Source organism: Aedes albopictus, chromosome 2, assembly GCF_035046485.1.
Source record: "Aedes albopictus strain Foshan chromosome 2, AalbF5, whole genome shotgun sequence".
In the NCBI taxonomy this organism is placed as follows: domain Eukaryota; kingdom Metazoa; phylum Arthropoda; class Insecta; order Diptera; family Culicidae; genus Aedes; species Aedes albopictus.
In genome coordinates this window covers 51428128-51441336 of record NC_085137.1, presented here as the reverse complement: position 1 = coordinate 51441336, position 13209 = coordinate 51428128, and the positions used below count along the sequence as shown (strand labels likewise).

The 13209-nt window shown below is 40.7% G+C and overlaps 1 protein-coding gene across 3 annotated transcripts in view; it reads right to left on the bottom strand.

Annotated features, from left to right (window-relative positions):
* Positions 1–748: 748 nt before the first annotated feature.
* The window catches only part of LOC134288911 (uncharacterized), a 44799-nt gene continuing 32338 nt past the window's right edge, over positions 749–13209 (bottom strand). For all 3 annotated transcript variants that reach the window (XM_062854842.1, XM_062854843.1, XM_062854844.1), the window contains exons 3-5: positions 2751–2900; positions 2442–2605; positions 749–2043 (exon numbers count right to left, since the gene is read on the bottom strand). In XM_062854842.1, coding sequence (XP_062710826.1) covers positions 871–2043; positions 2442–2605; positions 2751–2900 — 1487 coding nt within the window. In that variant the 3' untranslated portion in view covers positions 749–870. The remainder of the gene's footprint in view (positions 2044–2441; positions 2606–2750; positions 2901–13209) is intronic.

Sequence of the window (13209 nt, the reverse complement as noted above, 5' to 3'; positions counted from 1 at the left end):
AAAGCTTATACCCGTAACTTTCATGTACATAAGATTTTGCATTTGTAAATTATTTCCATGTGGGAGAAAAAATCACTCAAAATTTGCGTTACTTTGGAAAGCAGCAATTTGGTTCAACTTTTACCTACCCTACCTAAATTCATAACGAAACGACTGTTTTCGTCTACTTCTTCCATTCGAATCAGGCACCTTATTGCGTGACCTTGTTGTTAACACTGATTGTTGTGAAGATTTCCTACCGGAAAGTTGATTTTGAACGAGTTTACTGCACCTAGTCCAACGCCAATTCTCGGCACCAGTGCCGAACTTCCAGCAAAATCAAATGCGGCTTCAGAGTGAACGTGTTGCTTATTGAGGGTGGATCTCCCTGCGGAAATGTTGCGGGAGACGGAGACGATTGCCTACAAAAGTGCGTTTGAAAATATGCGGCAAATGATATTTTGATACCGAATGATATTTTGGTGTCGGGAATTGACCCGGGTGCCCAAGTGGTTCAAAACCCTATGCGGTTGGCTGGGAAAATGTATTTTCATTAATAATGACAAGACTACCTATAACATGGCGACCATGACAAGACAATAATGTGCGGTGAAGCAATACAGTGTACAAAATCAAGAAAGCAGAAAATATGCTTTAATATATAAAAAATAATGCCTTTTAACTTTTTTGGCATAAGCCATATGGTTTACTTGATCATTGGTTGAATTATATATAAAAGCTATTCGTATGCTTCTGTCATTACTGGGAATGTTTCGGATATCATTAACGGCAAACTTTATGCTAAGTTTTTACATTTTTCATTTACTGGCAACCACTCACAGCTAATAAATACAAACGCACGCACTCTCACATACTATTGCTAAACCCCGGTTACCCTGCACACGGTAGCTGATTATACCTCAAACAAGCTCCGATGTTATCCTCTGGACTCCCTTTGTCCATACCTTCACCAAAGTGAATCCCCAACCCGAACGGGGTCACCGAAGTTTCCACCCGGCACGGAGAAACCCCCAACGGACACAGAGAGTTCCCGCAATGTACCGGAATGCAACTGGGCAAATCGCCCATCCCGGCGCCGATGAAATCTTCCACTATGCAGGGAAGCGTAATGCGATCCCGACAGTTGGAGATAAACTGCCGCGAATAACCGCCAAACTGTCGGCCTTGCCGATGAGATCCATCGAAGCTTCGATACGAATCGAAAATACTTCGCGAAAAGAACGACGGGAAGAAACTATCGAAAAAGCCTCCTCCACCCCCTCCAGAGCCCTCGTCGGCAGCATCGGGGTCATCTGCCTGTGGCTCGTCAGCTTCAGGCGGGTCAGCAGCCGGTTCATCTGCTGCCGGCTCATCTGCGGCCACTGGATCGTCCGCCGCTACGGCATCATCTGCCGGCGAATCGAGCAATCCTGGACTGCCCTCGCCATCCGCCGCGGGAACTAAATCGTCCACTACCGGAATGTCAGCAGCCGGTGCCAGTGGATCACTTGCTAATGCCGGATCCGAAAACGTTCCTGTTCCACCCGGACCACCAATGCTTCCACCTGGCCCAGCTGAACCTCCAGGACCACCTGACGATCCCCCGGGAAAACCGCCTCCCGGAGAACCACTCCCTCCACCATCCGATAAAGGATTCCCAATCCTGAAAGATTGATCATCACACGGCTCGTATGCAACCGAGCACATGCCTTTCTCCTGTCGAATGCACGCTCGGTAGTTGTGGTTCGCCAAATGCCTTCCGTTTTCGGCAAAATTGAACGTCTGTATGACCCCTTCCAGTCCCGTATAATACTGCATGCATCCACTCGGAGCTCGCTGGCTGAACGGTATCTGTGTAATCTTGATTTCCCACAGTCGCTGTGTGAAGGACCGCGGCGAAAAGTTCATCAGCAGTTCAATCTCCTCGTCGTCCCGCCGCTTCGGGTTCAGGTCGTAGTACAAATGTTGTCCACTGTTTTGACCGCACAGGTCAAACGGTAACACTCCGCCAATTAGTTTGAAAACATCCCCTTCGCAAATGCCCGTCCGTCGATTGGGTTGTCCCTGCGGAATGAAAGCAAACAAACAGATAAATACGGACGGGTTGTTCCACGTTGAATCGATAAATCGTTTAGCTCGTATGTATCAATCACCAGTATTCGTCTAACAAATCCATGAAATTATGACGGATGCGCAAAGTTAGTAGTACGTTAGGCATAATCGACGACTGGCATAGTGGACATTAGGATTACTGGGCGATAGGCATAACTTGTCATTCATTTAACCGCTCTTTACACCTAATATCCATTATATCCAACATCTGTTATACTTGATGAGGTATATTCAAGTATGATACTTATTATCTCCAAATTTTTGATTTGGCATGGAATGACCGCACACACAAATGGTCACAGCATCCGTTCAACAGGTTAACGGCAATGAATCTAATTACGCTCAATTACCAATGCAAAATGGATGAAATCGAATTTGAGTTGGGTGATTTCCTCGCTCATCAGCTTGATCTTCAGCTTGCACAGTGACATATCCCTCGGTACCAACGCCGGGAAGCTCGGGGACACAAAGTACGTAATGTTGTTGGCCATCTCCTGGTCGCACGTGGCGGTGACTGAAATCGTGTGAACAAAAACAAACAAAACGGAAATATTTAAAGGCAAATTAGCTTCTGCAAAGTTCGGCAATAAAATGAATAAATAAACGCTAAATTTCCGCCCAGAACACCTCGAGGGAACAAAACTGAAATTAAGCCTTACAGACGCAGCAAACACCGAAACCGAGCGCACATTGGCCCCGCGCTGAGCCACCCTGGATGCGGCATTCGTACGTGTTCAAACACTGACCGGTCCGCAGTCCGTCCTCCGAGAGACACTCGTCATCCACCGGGACCGGGAAAAAGTTGAGAACTGTGAAATAAACGGCAAGGGGAAAAACGGAAAATTTGGAATTAATTACCGGAGAATCCTCGTGAATGACGGCAGTTGGTTATTGAGTTTGGCAAAGTACAATTTTCTGGACAAACAAGTGTAAACGAGATTAGATCGGTGGTCGGTGTTGCAAAACAAAACTTTATATGGTAGGGTCTCGTCTCAAACTGTTTTTCAGGCTGAATGTCACAAGGAACGTCAGGGATGAATAAATGGCATTCTTTACCTGAATAGTTCACTCTCTTCTTAAATACTTTCCATTGATTGATTGTAACGAGTTCAGTACGTGTTTGCTATAGAAAAAAGTAATGATAGGTCAAGCGGTTTCGGAGTTACGGTCAATTTTTGTGCTCCGCACCAGCGCTTTCAATCCGTGGAACTATTTGATTGAAGATTTGATAATCTAACAAGAAATTTATTGCCACATTCGTATGTGGGATTTTTTTATACCTGGAACCTCTTTTAATGCCATTGGTACATAAATTGCAGAAATATGGAGTTTTGTGCAAAACGAACACAGCAAATAATTTTGTAATGCCCAGGCGCGAAATTTCTGGCGATATATTATTTTTTGAACGGAATTTCACTTGATTACATCGTTTTCAAACTATTATCGCACTCACCTTACCCCATGTACACACTTGTTGGCACCGGAAAGTGTGAACAACCCCGATCCAGCAGATGCTGCGTGGAAAGGATGTACTTTGTACATCACTTTTATGATGCGACTGATGTAAAGCGAAAATAATATGATATCACAAGATTTTTTTTTTTGCTGTGCTGGATATGTGAGATTAGGTCAAAGGGGTTTCCAGGAAGCTCAAAAAAGGAGATTCCAAGGGACTTAATGGTCGTTTGAGGGAGTTGCTTCATGGAAACCTTTTAAAGGCTTTATGTCAGGTTTCGTTGGTGTTTTAGTGGAATTATAGGAATTTCAGGGGAATTTTAGTAATATTAAGGGGATCTCAGGGAGGTTTCATGGGGATTAATGGGCGATTCACGGATGGGGCGTTTATGCCATTAAGGCTAAAGCATCCGTCATCATTTTTCGGAAAATAAAAAGCAGTTTTCTCGCTGCAAATCAAAACAAGGATCATGAAAATATATTCACTGCATTATATTCCTCATGTGGAGTACAGTGAATATATTTTCATAGCATAAACTTTTGTTTTGAACGAAAAAACTGCTTTCAAATGTTTGATTATGACGATGATTTCAATGACGAAAAGTTCAACGTTAATTGGAGTTGAATGGGGTTTTAGGGACGTTTCGAGACATGTCAAAGGCATTTCAGATAGTTTCTGGGGGTTTCAGAAAAGTTTAAATGGTATTCTTAGAGGTTTTGTTTCGTAACATTTGATAGACACATTCTACCGTGACGTTACAACGTTTTGACGCCATTTTGGTCAGATGTTTCACTGTAACTCGTAGATTAGACCGGAAACTCTCAAATATTTTGGCATATTCGGATTCCTCGTAAAATTTCCAATATGTTTAATCTGTTGAACAATTAGTTTTCATTGGAAAAGTATGTTATAAATGGGACTTAGTAGCGCGACGTTACAGCGTTGTAACGTCACGCTACGTATTCCCATTTTTAACATACTTTTCCAATGAAAAGTAACTGTTCAACACATCATACTTATCGGGAATTTTACAAGAAATCTGAATATGCAATAATATTTGAGGGTTCACAGTCGAATTTACAATTTCGAAAAGGCGTCAAAACGATGTAACGTCACGGTAGAATATGTCGATAACATTTCAGGAACGTTTCAAGGGGTTTTAGAGGAATTCCAAATTGATAATGTTGACTTCAAGAGAGCTTCAATAAGATTACGGAGGTTTCAGGGGCCTCTCGAGGTATCCCAGCTAGATGGACATTACAAAATTATAACAAGCTGTGTTATTTTGTTACAATAAATGTTTATAACAAGGGTTGTTATAAAACATGTACCGTTAGTAGTTAAAATAACAAAAATTCTAACAAAATTCCTACAAGAAAAGAACAAAAATGTAATAACTTTTGTTATGATCATAACAAAAATATTACAAAACTTGTTCCATGAAATATGATAGAATTTAACAAAATTATAACAAATTGTGTTATAATTTCTTTGGCAACCTTTTAGGGTAAAAACTAATTTTTATGCTCATTTTTTGAGTAAACATTTTTAAGTGTGTTATTCTATTTTTAGAAAAAGTAGGTAACATAAAAAAATAGTTTCCAATACGTTATAAAATTTTCGGAACCGAACTGGATTTGAACCAAGACACCTACCATCGGTAGCAATCTGACGCCTCTGCCAATGAGGCCATCACAACACTTGATAAGGCCGGTGATAGAAGCTTTACTACTTCTACGTATTTCCAGTTTCCTCATTCAAATCCTTGTTTGTCAGGCGCACACGAGCGGGGTAGTATGACGTCACATTGAGCTGGTTGACGTATAATAGTCTTGATTTGTCGTTAGTGATTTTGTTTTAATCTATCACAATTATATCATATGCAGATATAATAACAGCTGTAGATATAATTTAGTTATATTCCACTTTTTTATTTTAAGCAATGAAATGGAATCTACCACATAAGGGGTCATCCATTAACTTTATCGTCACTTTTGAAGGAGTCAGGGAGGGTTGAAAATTTCCAATTTTATCGTGACGCACTTAATGGATGCTCCCTAAGGTCCAAGCAAAATAGGTAGGATAAACAAATTAAAATTTATTTAGTTCCATTTTTTCTTTCTCCATGTTCAATAACATTCACTACTTGGTATAACTTTTGGGTGAAATTAGAACGGCAGTCCTGCTTTGGTATTTATTGCAATCGATCTAATGTTTTCGCGTGTAAAGATACGTCATTTGTGTAAAATTCAACTCAAAAATATTGGAAGGCATACAAAACGTTGTTCCATGTAACGGAAACATTGTTCGTCCGGTCGCAAGTTGCAACACATGCAATATCCGTTGTTTTAGATAGGATGACTTTGGGTATTATCGACAGGTACGTTCTATTCGTCTTAAGGGTTTTATCGGCCAAATTGCCTGAAACATCCCGGTTAACCAGTGAGAGATTTTCGATATCGATGGATATCGATTTGTATTTAATCGATGGCGAGCACTATCGTCAGATAAAGGAAATCCGAATCTGGTTTATCGGGATGCTCATGCAGAAATGACGCTTGTTTAAAACAATAAAACGCATGATAGATTTACAAACTGAGACTTCACTTATTCCACAGTTGTATTTCTATGTTCTTACTTAGAGTTTATCGATAAAAACAACCCATTATCATCATTTCACGTTAGAAACTTCAATAGTTTCTACAAAATGAAGTTCACAATCTTCCTATAACTTTCGAACTGTTCGTCAAATCAAGTGAGTGATTGTTTTTGGGATATACAAATGTGTTGGAAATAACATAATGTTGTTGATGGATCATCGAATAACTTATGAAAATTGCGCATCGTTTTACATATTGAGAGACTCATGAAGTTAAATTCCGAATACCTCGGAAACGATTACTTTCAGAAAGGCTATTACAGTTCGGTCAGTGCAAGCGGTTTAACTGCAATGCTTTTTAACTGCAAGCACCTCCAAATGTCAAAATGGTGTGCCATGTTATCCCAAATGAACAGACGGATGATGTTCACGTTCATTTAAATTTAGTTGATGGTTTGTTGATACTGTCACGCGTTGGGGCCGTCCATATACCACGTGGACAGAAAATTCATGGTTTTTGACCCCCTCCCCCCTCCCCGTGGACAAGCGTGGATTTTTCATTGACCCCTACCCCCCTCCCCCATTGTCCACGTGGACATCAGAAAAAAAGATTTTTTTCACATTTCTAAAAAAATAGAAAAAGTGATTTTGAAAAGTTTTTTTTTAATTTTTTTTTTCGTAAATCATGTCTTAAATATAATTGAAAACTTTTTAAAATACAAATATTCTATAGCTTTACATAGAATACCAACAAGTAGCACAAAATAGGTACCTACAAGTTTTCAACATTGTTTTTAATTCAGCTTAATGTTTGTGAGAGTGTGGGTTCGATTCTTGCTCCAGTTGGTGAAAAATTTCCGTCAAACGGAAATTATTCATTGGGTGTTTTTCGTGTAATGTCTACACACTAAGATTCAGATCTTCCAGCTCAGTAATTTTTTCACTGAGTTCAGTATTTTTTCCATCTTTTTACTGAGTTTTCAACAGCAGATTTATTTCGGTACACTCGGTAATCGTATTTACCGTTCACCAGTAACGATATTTACCGTGCTTCAGTAACTTTTGACAGTTTGTGAGCTGAGCTCGGTAACTCATTTACAGAATATCCGCAAAATAAATAACCGAGCGTACCGAGTTAAATCTGCTGTTGAGAACCCAGTAAAAAGATGGGGAAAATACCGAGCTGATCTTAGTGTGTATCGCTTAATGGTAGTGATGGTTCAATGTTTAGTCTGTACAGCCTCTGGTTGAAGACGGTGTTTTTTAAAATATTTATTTAATCTATGATTGTCTGATTGTTTTGTTGAGATAAGGTAATTTTAAATCTTAGATTTTTGTTGAGATAAGATTATATTTCTTAGATTCTTACAAAAACCAAAATTTACAGCAACTAAATTGTATTGGTGAGGCTTATACTTCAATATCCATTAGAAACATCTTAAATTTTGAAGGAACCTACAAAAAAAAATTTTTGAGATAAGCCTGCAAATCCCTACATGTATTTTGAAACTTTGAAGTAGCTTAAAAAATTGATATGAAACTTAGATAGCTTCAAAGAAAATTGTCTGACTGAAACACCAATATTTGCATGGTCTACACTCCATTTTAAATCTCCAGTATATTCCTATATAAAGAAAACTAAGTAATTAGAAATTCTGATAATTTAAAACAAATTAGTCCGTGAATCAGCACCATAATTTTTTTCCCTTGAAGAAGTAACTTACAACTAAAAGACAATGTATAATAAAATAAAATGTATCAAAGAACTGTTGAAGAGAATCTCATCAATAATGCGACATAATTTGTTTCGTTTGTTGATTCTTGTTTCCTAATTTATATGTTAATGTTGTCCACGTGGACATTTGACGAACCCCCACCCCCCACTCCGTGGACAAGCGTGGACTTTTCGCTAACCCCCTCCCCCCTCCAAGCTGTCCACGTGGTATATGGACGGCCCCCAAGTGACACAAGTGGATAACTGACACTGAGGAAGATTACAAGTGGTAGTCGAAATACGCGTAGGTAGGAAGGGAGGGAATGTACAAACCGGAAATCGGACGAAACAGCCTGCACGCCGTATCGAATGATAACGGCCAGCGATGCGTAAGCTTTGCAGCCTCCCGTGGACCTTGTAGTTCGAAGGGCTTTGGGACAGAAGGTCGAAGGACAAATGGTCGAAGGACAAAAGGTCGAAGGACAAAAGGTCAAATGGACAAAAGGTCGAATGGACAAAAGGTCGAATGGGACAAAAGGTCAAATTTTAGTAAACCAATTTACCAGCTGGTATTCCTCGCTTATAAGACAAACATTTTTGAGAAGTCTTTGTTGCCGCTCATTGAAAGAAACATTGTAGTGCTGTTATAGAAATCATATGCATTTCAGTCAATAACATTTCCATAGGAAATTTTTCCTTCTTTTGTTTGTAGGCTGTTCTTTCAAGTTCTGTTAATGTAGTATTTATTTAATGGCAATTTAGTTAAGTTTTTTGTTCAGGAATTTTTCCTTCTTAAATTTATAGGCTGTTCTTTTAACTTTTGTTAGTGAAATAATTATTGACTCCTTAGGGACTTATTTTTCAATCAGAAATTTTGCCTTCTTCTTTTCAATATCTGTTCTTTCTAACTGTACTGCAGAAACATTCATTAACTACTTGTGCTTAGTGATCATCCCGTCTTGGATTGATAGGTAGATCCTAAGAATTATACTGTAAAAGTAAACAATTTCATTTTGTTTGCTCATACAGGCGTTAAACCAAAAATTGAGAATTTTCGATCCCCCGCTCACTGTCCTATGGTCCACTGCACGAATTTATTCTGGCCTGCTTACTCTCACAGAAAATTTGACGTTTGAGAGGTGTCGACACCGCTCAAACGTCAAATTTCGTGTGAGAGTAAGCAGGCCAGAATAAATTCGTGCAGTAATCCATACTAACTATATTGCTTGTTACACTTTTGCAAACCACCCTCCCCCTATAATCGTGACGTACTTCATGGATCACCCCTATAATACCCAGAGATTTGTCCTTTTCTAATTTATAGACTGCTTGACTTTATTTAATCGCATTAATGATTGGAATTTCAAATGAGAATATTCCGATCTATGATTCATCCTTCTTCAACCCATAGGCTGTTCTTTCAAGGAATCAGAGATGGCATGCTCCTCAGTGCGAAACGTGTGAAGAGAAAACAAACACTCTACACACGACTTTTAACGAGAGCGAAGGTGAACTACGCAACTCTTTTCACACACAAACCACCCGCTCACCCTCAAAATGAGTGCTCAAACAAATGTTACCACAAACATGTTTTTTTTTTTCAGTTTCTGCGTGCACATTTTGTGCGCGCAGAAAATGTGCACACAAAAATTCGTGTTGAGAGCGCACTCGGTCGTGCTTCCAGTGCAATACTGTGTGTACCACAGGAGTATAAAAGTACTTGCTTGTCTAAGACAACACATAAATCACAGACAAATAGATGTGACACTAACAAAATTTCAATCTCATATATCTCATGATCCTGATTACTTAGAAAGTTGATCCTGATTACTTCGGCAAAGTTGTTTGACTGGTCAAGGACTAACCGATAATAAGATTGAGGATTCAAAATTCCACCGCTAGGCGGTGCTAGTGAGCAAAAAAATTTTGTTTTTCATAAATATCAGGAAAATTTGTCAAAAAATGCAACTAGCGCCGCGTAGCTGTTGAAACTTGAACCAAACGGTAATTATTCTGAAAGCCCTTGATCTACCAAACCATATTGCCGAAGACACCATCTTTCTAGAAAATGAGGATGCTGAGATAAGCGAAATTTAAAATTTGTTTGCTCTCTAGCGCAGAATTTTAAAACTTAAGTCTTATTATCGGTTAGCCCTTGACCAGCCAAACAACTTTGCCGAAAACACCAACTCTCTAAGTAATCAGGATACTGAGATATATGAGATTAAAATTTCGCTAGTGTCACATCTACTTGTCTGTGATTTATGGGATATCTTAGACAAGCAGATGCAACACTGACAAAATTTCCATCCCATATATCTCAGGAACCTGATTACTTAGAGAGTTGGTTTCTTCGGCAAAGTTGTTCAGCTGGTCAAGGGCTTTCAGAATATGGGCCGTGTGATTTGTGATTTCACCGCTAGGCGGCGCTAAATAGCGTACAAATTTTACATTTCACATATCTCAGCATTCTGATTCTTTAGAAAGATGGTGTCTTCGGCAAAATTGTTTGGTAGATCAAGGGCTTTCAGGATAATTATCGTTTGGTTCGAGTTTCTGCAGCTAGGTGGCGCTAGTTGCAATTTTTTGCAAATTTTCCTGATATTTATGGAAAACAAAATTTGTTAGCTCACTAGCACCACCTGTTGGTGGAATTTGGAACCAAAATATTCATCAACTATAAGTCCTTGACCAGCTTAAGACGTCTGCTTGTCTCTGATATCACAGGATTTGATACCCCTTAGCGGGTTTTGGACTTACTGGCATGCTTTCGGTATGCTCACACAACACTGACCCCTTTAAACACACTGCGTGTGCACTGAGTTCTGTTTTTCCTGCGTGCGCGCAGAAATTGCGCACTGGGATTATGATCTGCGGGCTCTCATTGCTCTCACACAGCACTCTAATAACCCGCACAAAAACTCTGTGTGAGAGAAATTGTGTACATTTTATTGTGCGTTTTTTCTCTTTCTCTTTTGTAAGGTAAATGAAGCTGAGAAGTTCAGTGAAAGATGAGCGTAAATGGGCACAATTTCTGCGTGACATGCCATGCAAGGAATATTATTTTCCATATTTAACCTTAACTTAACAATACTTTTCATCATTTATGGGGCATCTATTTCGAAATGTAAAGCGGTAAAAATTGCTGCATATAAGCTATTGCAAGTTTTAGAAGACACTTTCCTATTTTCCAATAATGATTGTTTTGAAGTTGTTGAATATTTTTTCTATCACTCGTTCTATTTTTTGATTGTCGTTTTTCTGTCGAATTCTGATCACGTTTTCATGTCTTCCAATTTGTCTTTAGTCTATTTAACCTCTTTACCCTTTTAGACCTTTTGTCAATTCGACCTTTTGTCTCATTCGACCTTTTGTCCATTCGACCTTTTGTCCATTCGACCTTTTGTCCATTCGACCTTTTGTCCATTCGACCTTTTGTCCATTCGACCTTATGTCTTTCGACCTTTTGTCATAGATTCGTTCGAAGCACCTTCTTCCCCCGCAAAGATATCCACAAAGCCACCCGACCATCAAACAGAAAACCAAATCGAACACGTTCTAATCAACAGTAAATTCTTCTCGGATATAACCAATGTCCGCACATACCGCAGTCAGGCTTGACAGAAACTCCCTCGCGAGAAAATGAGTAAGTAATTTTGGCGATTTTCTGAGGAGTGAAAATAAAACTTAGAAATCACAACGCAAATCCTCAACAGCACCGAGCGCGAGCTTGCCGCGCAGCGAGGAGTTCGTCCAACACTCATAATTGCTTGTTGTGTTTCTCACATCCACTCACACTCAAAAAGCTCTCGCGAGTTCCACTCCCATACAAAGAAAGACTCTCGAGGCGAAAATCGCACTCAAAAACCCGAAATAATCATCGGCTCTTTTTTTCGTTCTCCTCTTCCTCGCTCAGTTTTTATTGCCTCTCTGTTTGGGGTTCGTTCGCTCCCTCGCGACGAGGCAAAAGCAAAACACCGCTCTAGAGCATGTTGCAAAACTCTTTTGATTTCGAGGAGGATTATCAAGCCTGACCGCAGTGTGAATCGGATCACTACTTAGTCGCTGTATGCATGCGCTCAAAATTTTCAACAGTTATCACCACGCGTCGAAGTAAAACGCCGCGGCTCAACACGAGCAGCTGCGTAACGTAGAAGTAGCTCAAGACTACGCGCAGCAGTTAGTAGTGGCCCTACCAACGGAAGAGCATCTTGGCGCAGCTACACTTGAAGATGGCTGGAGGGACATCCGATCCGCCATAGTTAGTACCTCGACTACAGCACTTGGCTGCGCGACTCCGAATCACAGAAACGACTGGTACGACGGCGAATGTGAACAGTTGAAAAACGAGAAGAATGCAGCATGGGCGAGAATGCTGCAACACCGTACGAGAGCAAATGAGGCACGTTACAAACAGGCGCGGAACAGGCAGAACTCAGTCTTCCGGATGAAGAAGCGCCAGCAGGAAGAACGAGATCGCGAAGCGATGGAAGAGCTGTACCGCGCTAAGGACACACGAAAGTTCTACGAGAAGCTGAACCGCTCGCGCAGAGGCTTTGTGTCACAAGCCGACCCAACATGTACCGAGATAATCACGGGAATATTCTCACGAGCGAGCGTGAGGTAATCGAGAGGTGGCGGCAGCATTTCGGTGAGCACCTCAATGGCGAAGTAGCAAGTACCGAAGGTGGTGTGGTAACAGATCTAGGAGTATGTGCACAGGACGAACGATTAGCGGCCCCTGACCTCCAAGAGATTGAGGAGGAGGTTGGCCAGTTGAAAAACAACAAAGCCGCTGGAGCAGATCAACTACCAAACGAGCTTCTAAAGTACGGTGGAGAAGCACTGGTGGGAGCACTACACTGGGTCATTACCAAGATTTGGGAGAAGGAAGTGTTACCGATGGATAGAAGGCATCGTGTATCCCATTCACAAAAAGGGATACAAGTTGGATTGCGGGAACTACCGCGCGATCACACTACTGAGCGCTGCCTACAAGATACTCTCTCAAATTTTATGCCGCCGTCTATTACCGATTGCAAGAGAGTTCGTCGGGCAATATCAGGCTGGATTCATGGGCTACAGCGGACCAGATGTTTGTCATCCGCCAGGTGTTGCAGAAGTGCCGTGAATACAACGTGCCCACACATCACTTGTTCATCGATTTCAAATCGGCGTATGATACAATCAATCGAGAACAGCTATGGCAGATCCTGCACGAATACGGATTCCCGGATAAACTGATACGGTTGATCAAGGCGACGATGGATCGAGTGATGTGCGTAGTTCGAGTATCAGGGACACTCTCGAGTCCCTTCGAATCTTGCAGAGAGTTACGGCAAGGTGATG